Raw genomic sequence first — 18,914 nt, forward strand, 5'->3', positions numbered from 1 at the left:
GAAATAAATCTTGCTATGGCCCAGTTTACACGACGGACTATTCTGAACTAAAATACTTCAATTGCTTATTAACATTTCAATATTGTATTCCTTGGTTGATCACTCTTTTCTGCCATTCTGTATGTGATTCCAAAGTATTTAATGTAATCCTTCAATTGATTATAAAATCTTCTCCCATGTACTCTGTATATTTTATAGCAGCGATTTTACAGCAGCAACGAAATGAACTTTTTCAGATAGCTTCAAAGTATGGAATCAATGAGTGTTTTGAGAACAAAGAGATGACGCCAATAATGTTATCTCCGAAACTTGCAAATAATAATAGAATTCTATATCAGCGTAAAATAAATTTGAAAAGCACAAATTTTAAGTTGTATTACGAAAATTTGTATGATTCTTTGAGTAACGAATTGACAAAACATATGCAAGAAATTTTCAAGAATAAAGATCCAGATACTCTAATAAAGTTATTTATTGAAGCTAGTAGTGTTGCGAATTCATACATGTATGGATACTATACAACACGAATACATAAAAGAACATTTTCTATTCCTTGTAAAAAATATAATAATTTACCGAAAATTTCTTGCAACGATGATTTTATGTTTTCCCAATTTCATATTTGTACAAGTTGCTTAGTGCTAAGTTTACATGTTAAACAATTTTCTGAAAATCCTGCCTTTCAGTCATTTACTGATTGCAAGGTATGGCGTGCAACTCTACATGGTGATTTTCATTTGACGCATTTTCACAGAAATGCCAAATTGGATTATAATATTAATAAATTACTTACAAAAATCAGTCGAATTTCTTGTAGCAAAAATTTAAACGGATTAATTCATTCAAAAATTACTAGTTATAGTTTATTGCTTCAATATATTTTTATAAATAATAAACTATGGTTTGTTTTCTTATTTATTTTTTATACGTTGATCATGAATTCATAAAGATTTTTATTTGGTATTATTATTTTCTATTAATAAAATTTTTATAATTAAAATGAGGAAGCGAAAATCAAACAAAAATGTGCGCTAATAATTTTGGTTATTATGGTATATTTTTTTCTAATATGCATGAAAGAAGTTATTAATCAAGAAGATACTATTATTCATCTAATAATATTCAATAAGATTTTTTGCATATGAACATTTAGTATAAACTTTCAAAATATCAAATGAGTTCGAATTCCCCTACACACAAATTAAATCCAAAACAAAAAAATTAACTTTTTTTTTTTATATAAATGCTTTATTGTTTTAGTCTGCTGTATATAGTTTTAATTATAGGTATACATATATAAAGCAAGTTTTTATGTATAGGTTATGATTGCGCGTTCGCACCAAGCTTGAGTAGATCACCATTAAATAACGCGTTATATATGACGCCGTTTATGAATCCATGTACTGGTGATATGTGCAAAGCCCATAAAACCCATTCATTTGATAACAAATTCGTTGATAATAGCAAGCCTAAAGGAAAACATTCCTATGAAATAGTTAATGAAGAAACATTTTACGAAACCCTGGATGATGAAAATACAATAGAGTCACCAATGGATGAATTCAAACCTCCTCAAAACTTAAGCAGCTTGAGAGATGTCAAAAGTGCAAATCCCAAAAAACACAGAGCGGCTTTTTTTATTGCTAATAGAAAAAAATTTCGGACGGATGACAATTCAGATGAGTCGTTAACAAGTAAATTAAAAACTTTAATTTAACGTTCAAATCAACAAGTAAACATCATAGATCAGAGATTTTGCATACGTATATTTATTTATAAATTTATAAAAATACATCTGGATGTTTGTAAATATATTAATATATATATATAGTTTGCAATAAATAGACTTTGTCATTTTACTGATTTTATTATCACCGTATACAAACCTTTATAAATTTTTTCAAGGAAGGGAAAAAAAGCAGATGAAGAAATCTTCTAAAAAAGATAAAGAAAAATTTCTATTTGGAGAATCTGAGAGCTTTCCTTATTATCCAGCTGTAAACAATTCAAAGAGAAACTATGCAAGGTTAAATTTATTTTCGGTTTTTCTAAGTTTATTCAAGACAGGTTACTTATGGAAACCAATAATGACTCACAATGCTTTTGGGCATATGTTCTTTCAGGAATTGATTGTCTTCACAAAAGTATGTGACTGCATAAAAAATTTTAAGGGTTAATGAAAAATATTTGCATAGTTGCAAATAATAATTTCAAAAGATATTACTTACCAGTACAATAAGTTGTGATGTATTGTATTCAATAAATAGAAAAATTATTACAGACGTAATAATTTATAATCTTTGAAGGAAAATATTTTATATTTTTGTTTGAATAATAGTTTAGATGAGTTGAAGCACCGTTTAAGTTTTAAAAACTCTGAGATAAAAGTTGGATTCACAGGGAATAAAAATTTAAACTTAAATACAAGCCGTGACTCTGATTAACGTTTTTTACTGTAAAAAAAAAAAATCCATGAATTTGCCAAAATGTTTTGACATTATACGGATTGTAACAAAACAAGCCGCATGATTTGATTAATAGACACCAGAATTTATAATTTTCACCGAAAGTTAACGGAATTAGTTTTAATGATAATCAACACCGTTAATTCACAAAAATGCGTATTCCAACTTTTTGCAAAGCAGATTAGAGTTTTTAGTTTTTTAAGTGACTTAATGAAAGTTTTTTTTCAAATGGTACAATAACCTATCAGATTACATACAGGAATTAAAGTTACATAACAATTTTGAAATAAAGCTTAAATTCTTCCATTTAAAAATTATACAAATAAACCCCCATCAAGTGTTTTTTTCATATCTGGCGTCTGTTTGAATGAAAGATCCTGAAAACCTGATTTATATTAACAAAAACGATAAAGAATTGGAGGTATGCACCTTGATTGACGTTAAAAAAGAAAAAAAAAAGTATGAGTATTTAAGCTCTCAAACATCTATTTTTTATCAAACATGTGTTCTTCCGGTATGCAATTTAATCATATCACTGTTTATTCCTCGATGCATACCTCCAACTGCTATAACTATATTAGGATTAATATTCGCTACGGCAGCTTATGTCTTATTGGTGTTTTATGAATATCATTTAACGGCAATTTTATTATGGATATTGTATGCCACTTTTGATAACTTAGATGGTAATTGTTTTTCGGGGATACTACATGCAACTTTGTGAATATTTAATTTCAAAAAATTGTCTTAGGTTTACAAGCTCGAAAAACAAGAACATCAAGTTATGCTGGAGAATTTCTGGATCACACAGTGGATTGTATAGCTTCAATTTACGTAACTTACATTTTTTTGCACGCCATGGACGTTAAAGACGAAACTCCATTATCAGTTTCAATTCATGTATTGTTTTTTATCGCATGCTGGGCGAATCATTCTGTAGGGAAACATTTGATAGGTGGAAATTTAATGAAGAAATCATTATTAACCGTAAGATAACTTCAATTAAATTTTTAAATTCCATATATATTGTCATGTAAAACAAAAGAAATTTACATATATATAAAAAATTGTATACATGCAAATTTCCATGTATATGAATATTAATATCATTGTAATGCTCAAATTTGAATTTGATAAAAAAATTAATTATAGTTACACGATTGTAAATACGTGTCTTTTTTTGGATAGGTTGATGAAGTAAATTACATATTCGTTCCATCAGCGATATTATTAAGGAAATATTGTAGAACTCTTGTGAATCGTAGTTGCGGAAGTTATCTTTCAATATCTATTGGTTCATTAATCATTGCTATAATAACAGTGTCTCTATATGTATATTCGTTTCTGTAAGATTATAAACTTCAAGTTGTTTGCACAGACTTTTAGTCAACTTGTGCCCTTTTAAAGCAAAAAGGCTACTAAGCATCGGACTAGCTGTAGAATTACTTGTAAGTTAAAATTATTAACGTAGGAAAAAATACTGTACTTAAAATACCTGAAAAACCATAGAACTTTTCTAATGAATCAAAATATTCAATTATGTTTATATAATCAATTTCAGGGTTTGACGATAAATTCAAATATAAAAGTCATGCATGTATCGTACTGCTTACTTTGTTTTACAATATTGTATACACATATATACAAAAAAGCTAATAATCGAAAATCTCGTTTAATATGGCTATTAATAATTCCAATTATTCTTAATATTATAGGAACAAAACAAAATCACTTATTTAATAAATATGGAATCCATATAGAAAAAGCATATATAGGATTTTTAGTTGTTGTATATTTATTTCAATATGTAGTTTTGTTTCAAATTTCCAATAAAACTTTGTTAACGGTATAGCATAAACTTTAAGCACATTACATGTTCATACCTGGTATTTAATGAAGTCTTCAAAAAAAAGAAAAATTTCGGAAGAACGTGAACATAGTGATACTAGAGATACGAAAACAGAAAATTCATCTATAATAATTAATGACAAGGACAGCAGTTTTATTGAAACTTCAATCAGCTCTACTTCAAAGTCCTCTTCTAATTTCTTCAGTGATTTTAAATTTGTTGATCTTCCGATATGTGACCCTATAAAAAATGCTATAACTGAAAATTTGAAGCTGGAAACACTAACAGCGATACAAGCAAAATCAATTCCATATATACTTAAAAATAAAGATATTTTAGGTTCAGCAAAAACGGGCTCAGGAAAAACATTAAGTTTTTTGATACCAGCTTTAGATCTTATGTATAAAGTAAAATTTTTGCCCAGAAACGGCACTGGTTGTCTTGTAAGCATTTTGAATATATACATGTACAAAGGTTATCACGCCAACAAGAGAGTTAGCTTTACAAATCTATGATGTTGCTGTAGAGCTTAGTGCTTTCTTACCTCAAACACATGGCTTAATCATGGGAGGTGTTAATAGAAAGCAAGAAGCACAAAAATTACAAAAAGGAGTTAATTTATTAATTGCTACTCCAGGCCGGTTACTTGATCATTTGCAAACAGCAGCTGGGTTTATATACAGAAATTTACTGATGCTTATTATTGATGAAGCTGATCGTATATTAGAAATTGGTTTTGAAGAAGATATGACTGCAATTTTGAAGCTATTACCAGCTAAAAGACAAACTTTGTTATTTTCTGCTACACAGACGTCTAAAGTTTCTGATTTAGCACGTTTATCCCTCAATTCTCCCGTATTAGTAGAAGTTAAGAATGAAGTGGCTACTGTTGAAGGATTAGAACAAGGTTATGTAATCTGTGCAGCAAAAGACAGATTTCAATTATTGTTTACATTTCTTAGAAAAAATCGAACGAAAAAAATTATGGTATTTTTCAGTAGCTGTATGTCAGTGAAGTTTCATAATGAATTATTCAATTACATTGATTTACCTAATTTATGCATTCATGGTAAAAAAAAACAAGCCGCCCGAATGAGTACATACTACGAGTTTTGTCAGCAAGAGGTAATTTTGATTTATTTACATTTTATGCATCAGTCTGGAATATTACTTTGCACAGATGTTGCCGCTAGAGGATTAGATATTCCCAATGTCGATTGGATTGTTCAATATGATCCTCCAGATGACCCCAAAGAATATATTCATCGTGTAGGAAGAACAGCTCGTGGAGCAAATGGCAAAGGTCAAGGTCTTCTTTTTCTAATGCCCGAAGAAATTCTATTTTTACAGTTTCTTAAACAAGCAAATATACCTCTAACTGAATACACATTTGATATAAAAAGGTTTTCTGGCATAAAAGATCAACTTGAAAAATTGATTGAAAAAAATTACCATCTTCACAGAGGATCTAGAGAAGCTTATCGTAGTTACTTACATGTAAAATACATACATACAAAATAGGAAGTATTTACTAATATACCCACTAAGATAACTACACGCATAAAATGAAAATGAAGATACATATTGCTCATGTATTGTATATTATTGCAGTTGTAAACATAACTCATTGGTGTTATTTTAGGCCTACATCTCTCATGGATTAAAAGATATTTTTAATGTTCACCATTTAGATCTAAACCACGTCGCTGCATCCTTTGGATTTGCAAACCCTCCAAAAATAGAGTTAAATTTGCGAACCGTTTCTTCAAATAGAAACAATACGATGAAAAAACATGTAAATTAAATAAGTACATGTAAAATGCTATATATCATTATCTTATGCATAAATTCCTATTATGTATATAAACTTCTTGTAATATACTAAATTTAAAAAACAACTTCTGTGTTTTAGAAAAGGTATCAAACGTCTGGTTTGAAATTTTCGGCGAATAATCCTCATCGAATCCGACAGGAAAATAATAACCGACAATTTTGTTATTAAAATATATTTTACATGGAAAATTACTGTAATCTATGCTAACGTTTGAAAGAAAATTGAGATACATGGTTAAAGAAACGTTATACATAAAAAACTCCAAAAAAACTCATCTAAGACCCTGGTTTAAAAACATGGTATACAGAGTATCTGAACTCTATCCAAAAAACAAAGTTTCTAAACAACTTTATTAAATACAATTTTTTCTTTCTTTCAAAATAAATCATTTACAAAGTTTCTTGTTTAACTTCTATGTTTTCCCCGCTTGATTCTTTTAATTGGTTGTCTCCTACTGTATCTGCGGCACACCAATTATAAGTTATCCCAATTTAACATATCATATAAATTATTCGGTAAGTATTCGTAAATGTATGTGATTTCATACTACAAACACGCAATCAATAAACTGAGAAATGAATAATACAAAGTCAATATATGATATTAATTTGACAAGATTCAATAGTGTACATATAAATTAAAATTATCATTTTATTTACCCGACGCTGTAGTTGTTTGATGAGGATCTTTGACGTTAGAAGAAGGAAATGGACCCCAGTTCTTTATAATATTATTATTATTATTATAAGAAAAATCATTGTTAAGATTTTTAGGCGCATTTGAATAAGAGGTTGCTCCTGAAGATGTTGTGGTGCCAGTATACTGCATACCAGGCAAAAAAATACCGGCGTTTGCATCAAAAACACAAGAAGATTTTGTATCTTTTACGTCAGCTTGCTCTAGGTAACTTTTTCCAAGCACTGCCTTCTGATTGTTCCCAGAATATTTTAAATATTCAAACCGGTTGTTATGTAAAATTGGTTGCTGTTGATGGTTGGGGTCCATATTCCAACCTTTGACATTAGAATAGTTTTTTGCATAAATATTATCTGGATGGTATAAATTAAACGTATTTTGGCTGCATGGTGTTTGTTGTTGCTGTTGTTGAGATGAACGCATACTAGAATAATTAATTTGATTTGCTGAGGGTGGTGGCATGGAAGATTCTGCTGTCAATCTTCGAGATGTATTATTATAAGAATTATTTGTTTGGTATGCTGGGCTTGCTTGCGGATTGGACAGCTGCTGATAATACAATAATAACTGTTGCGCGGCAGCTTTTTGTTGTGCAGGAGGTAAATTAGCTATTTGCAGTAATATATCAGTATTTATTATTTTTTGGGATGGATTTATCTTATTATTAGATTTCAATCGAATATCTAATTGCTTTAAAAGTAATTGTAATGCATTAGATTGGTAACGCTGTTGCTGATATGGTACTCCTTGAGGAGATGCAGCAGGATTTTCATTATAGTGTTTCATATAAGGTGAACTATTACTAGGGTTTTGTTGATGTTGATGTTGGGCTTTTAATCGATATAAATGCTCTGGTGTCAATATATTATGCGCATTATTATTAGAGGATAGTTGTAAAAGTAATTTTTGTATATTTTGATAACGTAATGCATTATTTGTACTTGGATTATTTGTGTTAATATAGGGATGAGAAGAAGGCTGTTGTTTATTATAAGAAGATGCATCATACAAATATTTAAGAGGGTAATTATACTTACTTGGTCCAGATTGCTGTTGTTGGTCATTAGAGCACTCTGTATACATTTGCTTTTGGAGAGCGTTGATTATTGATTGCTGCGATGATCTTGAATGATCATAATGGTTACATTTCATATAATATCTATCTGGAATCTGCTGGTCTAAATTATAACGTTGTTGCGCCGCTGGCGGTGCTTGTTGCTGTTGTTGAGGAGGTATGCCACTTGTTTTAGATTGTTCCAAGTTTTGAAACGCCTGCAATAGAGCAGCTATAGCAAGATTTTGATTATTATATTGAACGCTTCCATTATTATATTGCAAATAAGCCTTTTCATATTTATTAAAATTCATAGGTATTACCTGAGGAGGGGGCATTTGAGGAAAACTACTTTTCTCAAATCCTCTTCGCATATTTAAAGGATACATATGAGTTTTACCCATATCGTGATGTGGGTGAACATACATTTGGCGTTGACCTAAAAATTACATGAAATCATAATCTTATTAGCAGTTATCTAATACGATACTCAAATAAATCATCTACGTAGCTACGAATTTGCAGTGAATCATTGAAATCATATTGCATAAGAAAAAGTGTTTGTGTGTACATATATGTATATTTAAATTTGTACCTTCGATTGACGTCCCGCTATAAGAAGATTTAGAGTCTGCAACTTGAACTATGGCAGGATCAACCAAAGGTAAAGCATTATAATTTTCATTAAGGTCAATACCATGCTGAGCGGCTAACGCTAATAGTCTTGCACCAAATACTTTTTGCTGATCAGAACTTAAACTTTCAAAAGCGGGAATCTATATAATGAGTTGACAAGTAAAAATTGCTACCATTTTTGAAGGTTCTTGTTTAGCAGTTAATTTCTGATTCGGAAATATACGACTGTGAGAATTTTCGGAAATTGGCTGCTTAAATATTTGTTTTAAAAAGGTTGATTCTTGAGATGAGTCAATTTCATTATCATCAAAATCGTCTCCAAAAAAAAGATTTGATTGGTCTTTTCCAAGATATTGTTCGTTTACTTTACTCAATTTATTAGACAATGCATCAAAGTGTGTTTCTAGACTTTCTTTTTGGATTTTTTCTGATTTTTCAAACGCTTGTTTAGTATCAGATTCTTTGTAATTAGTTTCTCTTTGTGGTGTTGTACTTTTAGTTTTTGAACACAACTTATCTTCCATTTCTGCTTTAAAAGAAATACCAAATCGACTATTTTCTGAGTCACGTATACTACCAAGGCTGAAAATTCCTTCAACGTTACCCCTTACATAAAAATTTAAGTCATGGCAAGTATACTTGAACTATCTAGGAGTGTTATTCGATATTCATACATGATACAAATGTGACAATTCATAATTATATTAATTACCAAAAAAACAAGTCATTAACATGATATAGACAAAAAGGCTTACTTTTGATAAGGGCCATTTAATGGATCATCCCATAAATCGCTAGCTTTAATGTCATTTTTGCTAACATAATCTGAACTTTCCATTCCGTAGTGTCGTCTTGGTTCATCATACAAACTACGTTGATATGCAAGTTTAGATTTTTGATGCATTAGATCTAATTCGTTATCTTGTACCGATTTTCGTACTGAATATCCATATTCATTTAAATTTTGACGAAATTCTAAAGAAAATGTTTTATACACAACTCAATAAAAAACAAATATTATTAAACCCTATTATTTTTTTAAGTACGGAATCTGTATATATTATACAAAAATGATATATATATATATATATATAGAGACAGATAGAGTGACACATAAAATTCTTACGTAGATTGCTGATATTATTAGGATGTTGTGACCTGTATATCAAATAAACGTTTGTTATTATAAAATTACCCTATATCAAACTTATTGCTCAACTGATTGAACTGAGTCTGCTCGACATTTTTTCGAGTACTTTCATAAGATTCTGATATCGCCTGAGGTTGTTTTTTCAAACTATTATTTTGGTTATTTTCCCTGTAGTTGTCAGGTGAAACACCCATATCTGATTTTGCTTCAACTTTTCTAGGCATCAAAACAAGTCCCTCATAGCTGCTAAATACTTTTTCCCCACTAAAAAATGAATTATATTTTGTAAATTATATTATGCTAAATAGCTATGTATTAACAATTATAATTGTGTACCTTCCAACTGATGAAACATTGTTATTATGAGGATTAGGAATTTGACGGAATCGCTGTAACTGTTCAACAGTATAACGTTTTCTTTGCTCAACATTTCCAGTGTCCCAAACGGACTTTTTAAAACTTTTTGTACAAACAGCTTTTTCTTCTGATCTCCAAATGCGTTGATTATTTGATTTTTGCAATAGTAAATTATTGCAATTTCGTTTAGAATAAGCATTAGAATCTTCAGAAGAAAGTACAACTGAAGATACAGGTAATGCAACAGACAGTTGTTTTTTGGCTGAAGCATTATTATAAACGGCTAAGCTTTTATTACGTAAGCAATGTGATAAACCCCAACTTTGTGCACTTTTCTGCCGCATATTATCTGATGTATTGGGCGTGGCAGAAGGGGGCGGTCCGGCAGCAAATGCAGATGGCGAAGAACTACTAGAAGAGGAAGAAGATGATGATTTTATTGCTGTTTTAACCTTGTTGTCCTCCAATGCAGTAAGTAAAGGAGAAATACTGTTTTTTTCATTGCTATTACTAGTTGTGACGCCAGGCGTTTTCATGTATATTTGATGAATAATAAAACCAATAAAGTCAATAAGCTAAAAAAAACTCGCTAAATTACTAAACTTATATAAACTTCAATTTTTTGAATCACTAGATTAAGAAGAAAGAAAAAATAAGGGGATCAAAATGTTTGTTAATCTAAAATTACTATGAACTAAAACCGACTATCAACAAACTTCGTACAAAGCGTTGTAAATTGTGTGATATTATCACATACACATAAAAAAAAATATAAATAATTAAAGTTTTTATGTGTCTAACATAAAAAAGTCCCAATATATATACAAATCTGTCCCATATGGAAAATTTGATATTTTCTTTGTTAAAAGAGCTTTTTTTGAAAGCTTTGTATATTGTCTTTGCAGAATTTTCGTCTATGACTTTATCTTTATAATATATTTTTTTATAATTATTTTTTATGTGTTATTTTTATATTTAAACTAAATTTTTTAATAGTTTGTCTCGAATACAATGAGACTTTTACTGGTATTGAAGCATATCATCATAATATACATGTCTGTTTGTATTCTAACATTGCATGCTATGAATTGGCTCACAACTAAGCCTTACAGCATTTTATATTGAAAGTCTGTTTACAGAATCGTAAGTATTCCTTGCAAAAATATGATTTTATTGAAAGCATACAAAACTATAAAATGAAGATTATTATAGTGCATCATGATCGTAGCTCTGAAAAATATGAAATAATCTGGTGAATAAAAACATGAATTTACTAGCATGCAACATAATTTGAATAATGTTTATTAAAATGACAATTATAGAGAAACAAATTATTGATAAATATGAAATCATTTTTCAAAAAATTCAAATCATATGAAAACCATGTTGTTGACAATTTAAAAATTAAGATATTAAAAACAATGGATTTGAGTTTATTTAATATAATATAAATAATAAATATCAAAAATACGATTTGATTAGGAGAAAGCGACTTAATTATATTTTGCTTACATAAACTAATTGAAATTGTTTGAAATTAAAGCCTATTGAAAAAATGTCAATAGTTTAGTTCGTTCATACGTAAATTTCAAACATAAGTTTATTTGACGCGATCAGAAAAGCAACTGAAGTATAATGTCTTTTGAACACAAACTGACATAAGTCGCGTCTAAGTAATTAAATTGGTTTTTAATATTAAAAATAATTATACAAATCTATGTAAAAACTGTTATAAATTATATGACCGCATTTTAGCTATGAATAGTTGTGTATTACTGAATTAGGTACTTTTTGTTATATACAGAAAATTAATAGTTTTTACCTAACAAATCCTTATAAATAAAAACTAAACTGCTTGCGAGTAAAAGCTTATTACTAGAAACTTCTAGTTTGGTACCATGACATATAAATGCTCTTTAATAGGTAAAATTTAAATAAGGTAGCGATTTAATTTAGACTATATTATATATAATAAAAAACAAGGTTGGTAAATATATTTCCTTATTTTTTTTTCATTATTGATTTTAGTGTAACATTGCTAATAATTATTATTTCGATAAATTGAAGTTGGATATTATAAAATTTTACTATAACTAGCAAACAATTTTGTGATTGTGATTTTGAGCGATATCTACATTTTCTGTGACATTTGACTTATAACAATTATTTTTGAATGTTCCTTACTGTGAGCTTATGGTTTCTCTTTCTGTGATGCGCAATACTTTGACACCAATACGGTGATTTTCTGGGTCATATAAAACCAGCCGATCTCCTTTATAAGAAACTATTTGGTACTTGGGAGCCAAATCAAATTTAGAATCACCTAATAAACCATGACGTTAAGTTCTTAAGCAAAATTTTTACAAAATGATTGGTTTAAATTGAATGAGCACAAGTTGTTTCCATTTCTTGCAATAAATTCTTTTCTAAAAAATTTTTACTGATTAGTCCATGGAACGTATCGAGCAGTGTGGCTGTGGGGCAAGTTTGGTTCGTATACCATTAATTGAAATAAATTTTGATCGACATTGCCGTCATTCTGTGTAATGATTTCTTCTCTAATATTAGGACATATTCTTAAACTCAAATAGTGACTCTCATCTGTATTACTACTTAAATTGTTGTTCTCCATCTAGTATTATAATTATTTATTATGTATAATTATTTACGATTCCAAAATCTAAAAAACGTTTCTTGTATTCATATCGATTAATGTATGTTATAAGTAATTAAATTTGAAATTAGTTTGTCTAAATTTGAATGTTTTGAAAAATAATTGATACACTTGTAAAAAAACGGTTTTTATAAGATCAGAGAAATGCTTCTGCGTCAATTTTAGCTGTTTGCTCAACGTTATTTTCATTTAAATCGTTGTCAGCAAAATCTTCTTCTCTTGCAGTTACACTAAAAATTGTAAAGAAGTTTGTGAAATGCTACCTAGGACTTGCGAACGAATATGCTGAGTATCCAGCAAAAGCTAATGCTGCTGCTCCTCCTGTTGCAGATAAAATAGGTACTACAATGCCTGGTATCTTTTCTTCTTTTTCTTCATTCGGATTTACAGGCTCATCAGGAATATCCGGAGATGGTGGTATTTCAGGGTTATCGGGAAATGTTTCTTCAGGTGTACTTTGTGTAGGTTCTACTGGAACCGGTTTTGGTGTTAAAGTTGTATCTATAATAAATTAAATAAATGAAAAGATTTTACTTGGATCAGGTGTAGTTGTCGGCGTAGTGGTTGTAGTTGTCGGCGTAGTGGTTGTAGTTGTCGGCGTAGTGGTTGTAATTGTAGTTGTCGGCGTAGTGGTTGTGGTTGTAGTTGTCGGGGTAGTGGTTGTAGTTGTCGGGGTAGTGGTTGTAGTCGTCGGGGTAGTGGTTTTATAAGTATAATCACATAGATTGAATTTACCTGTAGAAGGGCAAATTTTTGGACCACTAAACTCATCATCACTTTCACGATATGCACAGCGCAATCTTTCACTACATCTCAAACAACTCAATCGTTGCGTCATACACAACGAAAATACGGCTGCGTTGCAATATTGATAGTCATAGCCACTTGCGTGATAGATACCTGGTTCTGGAACCATTGCATTCATTGTAATCTCTATCTGATTTTTTGTATAAAGTAGGCAATTTGTATCTTTTGGATTGTTAATATATAAGAAATTATTCTTCCAAGCAAAAATGAAATAAACGCAATCTTCTGTCTAAAATACATTGTGATAATAAATATTAAATGCAACTGCTTAAAATCACATGTTACTAGTAAAATAATATATATTAAAAACAGTAAGAACTCTATAGTTAATTTATATTATATTCTTTGATTGAAACATACCTTCTGGCACAACAATTGACACGCTCCAATATCTTTAACACGCACAAAATTAGGTCTCATAGGATAAAGAAAATTAGACGCTACAATCCATCGAGAAAAACATGACTCAGGTGAATCTAAAAAAGCTTTCGACCGTAAAGTTTCGTATCTACACATCTTCGATAGTAAATGCCTTTTATTACTCTAATTTTCAGCATATTTTTTAGGATTTCTTTTACCAGACATAAATTAATACAGTCTTCATTTGTGAGATTTTCATTTACTGAAAGATAATATCCGCAAAAACCCAAGTGGGCATGTACAATCCGATTAAAACAAAAGTAAGATATAATCCAAAAAATAATGAACATAATATAATTCACTCAATTTTATTATGCATGCATATTCATTTTTATATATTATATTATTTATAATAATATATAAAAAATAAGATTTTCTTGATTTAAAATATTTTATTTATTAACTAACAATTTAAAAAGTTATATATCAACTATTTGGCTGACGATGGTAGTTATATATTATTGATGCCTAGATTTATAAATTTATTCTTGAAAAAGTATATTACAGATGAATTTTAAACGAAGCTCTTATTTATAAATAAGTATTTTTTGAATTTCAATTATAGATTAAGACTGTAATACTGAGAATTATATCATGGATTCAACATAACAAATTTAAAAAGATTATATATAAGAATTTTAGCAAATCACGCATTGCATGTTTATACAAATATGACCAAATTATACACAAAAAAATAATGATTTTACAAAGTAAAAGAGTTTAAAATGTTAATTTAAATCGAAGCAGTTTTTTATTTTTTCTGTAAAATAGAACAAAACCTTTACAAAGACATGGTAAATAATTTTGAAATCGTGAATTTCGAGCGATATTCACATTTTCTGTGATTGCTAATCATTTCATCGATTAAAATGAATAGAACCGTGAATTTCGAGCGATATTTACATTTTCTGTGATTGATAATCATTTCATCGATTAAAATGAGTAGAACCGTGAATTTCGAGCGATATTTACATTTTCTGTGATTGATAATCATTTCATCGATTAAAATGAGTAGAACCGTGAATTTCGAGCGATATTTACATTTTCTGTGATTGCTAATCATTTCATCGATTAAAATGAATAGAACCGTGAATTTCGAGCGATATTTACATTTTCTGTGATTGATAATCATTTCATCGATTAAAATGAGTAGAACCGGGAATTTCGAGCGATATTTACATTTTCTGTGATTAATAATCATTTCATCGATTAAAATGAGTAGAACCGTGAATTTCGAGCGATATTTACATTTTCTGTGATTGCTAATCATTTCATCGATTAAAATGAGTAGAACCGGGAATTTCGAGCGATATTTACATTTTCTGTGATTGCTAATCATTTCATCGATTAAAATGAATAGAACCGTGAATTTCGAGCGATATTTACATTTTCTGTGATTAATAATCATTTCATCGATTAAAATGAGTAGAACCGTGAATTTCGAGCGATATTTACATTTTCTGTGATTGCTAATCATTTCATCGATTAAAATGAATAGAACCGTAAATTTCGAGCGATATTTACATTTTCTGTGATTGATAATCATTTCATCGATTAAAATGAGTAGAACCGGGAATTTCGAGCGATATTTACATTTTCTGTGATTGCTAATCATTTCATCGATTAAAATGAATAGAACCGTGAATTTCGAGCGATATTTACATTTTCTGTGATTAATAATCATTTCATCGATTAAAATGAGTAGAACCGTGAATTTCGAGCGATATTTACATTTTCTGTGATTGCTAATCATTTTTAGTATACCTTTTTGTTTTACATTTGCAATAGAGCAAAAATACAGTTTGTGCAATTTTTTTTGAAGTCATTTTACATTATTAAACCCCGAATATATTCCCCAAAAGCTTGAACTGCTTTAAAACGATGAGACATTTTATTTTTAACGGATGAATTCATTTCGCCGTATGTCAAATCTTGACCGATCGGTACAAAGATTGGATCCCTACAATTTTGTTTAAAAATACACGTATAAATATACCACCCAAAACTTTCTCCTCTAGGAGGACTAACGATTTTTCCCTATTTCACACATAAGTATTGCATGCAACTATACCCGACTGCATCCTGTGATTACTACTGGTTCGTCAGTTTCATTCCAGTAACCCAAATGCGTATACGCTTTGGCACTTTGACACTATAAACTAATATTTATTTGTTGTAATTATGGCAACCGATTCAGAATCTAAAATTTTAGACAGCTTTTCTAGTCCAAGAGATTCAACAAAATATTTTCTGCAAAATTTATAAAAATATTTATATTATTACATGTAAGGCCCGGGTAAGTCGTTCCATGCATCAAAGCTTAAAGATGTATCTTCGACTAAAACAGGTTTTTTTACGATACTATATGCTTGTTTGCATTTTTCTTTACAGATTAATACTGCATCTCCTTGAATTTCAGTCACTAAAATTTATAAACTGCTATATACATATATAAATAAAATTCAAAAGAATCAGTGTTTATTTAAGTACAAACTACTTACGCTCTAAATTTACCCGATTGAAATGAACTGTTTCGATCAAATCAGGAAATAAGTCTGTAAATATGCTTATTAATTCCTCGTATTTATGATCGTTAGTAGAACAAAAATTAATTAACATAATTGATTTTCGTGAAGATTTGTTCCAGTTGACTATTTATTTATTCCAATAGGTGTAAGAATTAATTATTAGTTTTTTTAAGAAATATCAATTAATGAAGTAGTTTGAACGCAAAAGATAATAAAAAAATAGGGTGATTCATAAATAATTAATTTGTGTCATCATCATTATTTTAAGCGATTTAATTACAAAAGCATCGTATATTATCTTCACAATACAAAATTGGTTCATAAAAAATAGATAGTAACATTTGTGTAGTTTTGTTTGACTTGCACTTTTGATTTATATAATTAAATAATCAATATGTTATTAATTTCGCACTTTACTTATTTAAAATGCTGAAAAACAAAAAAAAACTATGTTGTGATCATAAAACAGAAGGTAAATTATCTAGTATTTACATTCTTAAAATTAAGGAATTGATGATGTGCTGTATTCGCTTATGCATGAAGTATTATGTGTACGACGACAAAAAGATCAACTCAATACAGCAGCTATAATTCAACAGCCTTTCAACATTAAAACATTTAAATACTGGAAAAAATCTTCTCTCAAAGAATATACTCCATGCTTCACGGAACAGCATCATTTTAAAGTAAATAAATAATGCATATATATTTAAAGGAATCCTCTAAAATATTTAATATCCCTTTTATACAAGATGACTTTTATCTTAAATTATTGGACTGGTCTTCTCTATCTGACTTCATTGCGATAGGAGCTAATGAATCCGTAATAATGTGGAAGCCAGATTTGAATAGTCAAAACACAATTTCGAGTATTCCTATGAATGCACTATATATAAAAACGATAAACGAAGATAAAGTTTCTTCAGTCACATGGAATAATCAGGTGATAATTTATACATTATTTTAGCTTATGTAAAAAAGCTAAACTAATGCATTATAGCGTATAATTCAGCAATTGATTTTGCAACACGTTATTGTATTGCTCAATTGATTTGTATTACCTAAAGGTTGCTTCTACTCTGGCTGTTGGTTATAATTCTGGAGAAATAATTATCTGGGATGTTGAAGTTCAAAAACCTATTCGGACTTATACAAATCATGAACAACGCGTGGGAAGTTTAGATTGGTTAGGACCTCTTCTTACATCTGGAAGCCGAGATAAATCTATAATTTCAAGAGACTTACGTTGTCCTTGTCAGACCATTTTTAAATGGGAATACCATAAACAAGAAGTAATTTGTAATACTACTTTGAAACAGTTAATAAAAAATGTTGCTATCTATTTATTAATCTATTTAATCCATAACATTGTTTATATATATATCAATATTTTTTTGTTAAAGGTATGCGGAGTATCATGGAGTCCAGAAGGTTGTGGAATGGATGGTCTTCTAGCTTCAGGAGGCAACGATAATTTGCTTTTGATATGGCGATTGGGTTATGATCAGCCTATTTTAGTACTTAAAGAACATATTGTAATTGATTGTTAGTAAAATGTGTTATTTCAGGCAGCTGTAAAAGCAATAGCATGGAGTCCGTTTCATGCTGGTATTCTTGCTACAGGAGGTGGTACAAATGATAGATCTGTTCGATTATGGGATATTAAAACTAACAATTTCACTAAAAATATAGATGCAGCAACATCAAATGTGAAAGCATTTACTGATACTGGGAGCCAAGTAATTTAATAAATAAATTTAAAAAGCTACTGATAGATTTGTAATATACTATGGTCAAAAACTACCCAGCAATTGTTAACAACACATGGGTTCACATATAATCAAATAAATTTATGGAATGTTTCATATCCAAAATGTACCCCTTATAATCTTGAAGATTTTGATTTAACCAAAGTCTGTTTTCGCACACATTAACATTAATTTATTTAGGCTGGCGTATTTGAAGGTCATACAGCACGAGTTTTGTACTTATCAATAAATTATAGTGGAAACGTAAATATGAATAAATCTATAAAATATTCAGTATGTCGCGACTGCTGCGGGTGACGAGAGTCTGCGGTTTTGGAATATTTTTCCATCTTTAAATACAGAAATGGATGAAAATAATCAACTTTTTGGTAATTATAATCTTTTATGGAATTTTATGTAAACATCAAAACTTTGAATAAAAAAAATGGTTTTAATTAAAACAATGTTTTTTGTATATTTGCTTTTTTCGAATCCAAGGGATTTTTGGTTGAAACTGCTGTAAGCTTTTTCATAGAAAACACGCATGACTTATCGCAACACTCTTTTTTTTTGCTATGTTTAGCTGAACGTTGACAGCTCAAATTATATGTGATTTGAAATCCAGCATCTTCTCATGATATAAAGTTAATAAATTTACCTTCGTAAATTTTGTTCGTTATTTGCATTCTTATACGA

At 29.3% G+C, this 18,914-nt stretch overlaps 3 protein-coding genes across 3 annotated transcripts; 2 read left to right on the top strand and 1 right to left on the bottom strand.

Moving 5' to 3' along the window:
• The first annotated feature begins 4,358 nt into the window (after positions 1-4,358).
• LOC133320728 (uncharacterized) lies at positions 4,359-6,557 on the top strand. Its single transcript, XM_061529326.1, has 5 exons — positions 4,359-4,757; positions 4,789-5,439; positions 5,473-5,811; positions 5,957-6,109; positions 6,227-6,557. The coding sequence occupies exons 1-5, from the start codon at positions 4,359-4,361 to the stop codon at positions 6,314-6,316; spliced, it is 1,632 nt and encodes a 543-aa protein (XP_061385310.1). The 3' UTR covers positions 6,317-6,557.
• Positions 6,558-12,809: 6,252 nt separating this feature from the next.
• On the bottom strand, positions 12,810-14,231 carry LOC133320737 (uncharacterized). Its single transcript, XM_061529335.1, has 5 exons — positions 14,101-14,231; positions 13,883-14,065; positions 13,250-13,751; positions 12,979-13,216; positions 12,810-12,945 (listed from the first exon to the last, which is right to left on the bottom strand). Exons 2-5 carry the CDS (start codon positions 14,036-14,038, stop codon positions 12,852-12,854), a joined length of 990 nt encoding a protein of 329 aa, XP_061385319.1. The 5' UTR covers positions 14,039-14,065; positions 14,101-14,231; the 3' UTR covers positions 12,810-12,851.
• Positions 14,232-17,299: 3,068 nt separating this feature from the next.
• LOC133320729 (uncharacterized) lies at positions 17,300-18,218 on the top strand. The gene is made up of 4 exons (XM_061529327.1): positions 17,300-17,413; positions 17,538-17,762; positions 17,874-17,987; positions 18,039-18,218. Exons 1-4 carry the CDS (start codon positions 17,300-17,302, stop codon positions 18,216-18,218), a joined length of 633 nt encoding a protein of 210 aa, XP_061385311.1.
• The last annotated feature ends 696 nt before the right edge of the window (positions 18,219-18,914 follow it).

Source organism: Danaus plexippus, unplaced genomic scaffold, assembly GCF_018135715.1.
Source record: "Danaus plexippus unplaced genomic scaffold, MEX_DaPlex mxdp_53, whole genome shotgun sequence".
NCBI lineage: Eukaryota > Metazoa > Arthropoda > Insecta > Lepidoptera > Nymphalidae > Danaus > Danaus plexippus.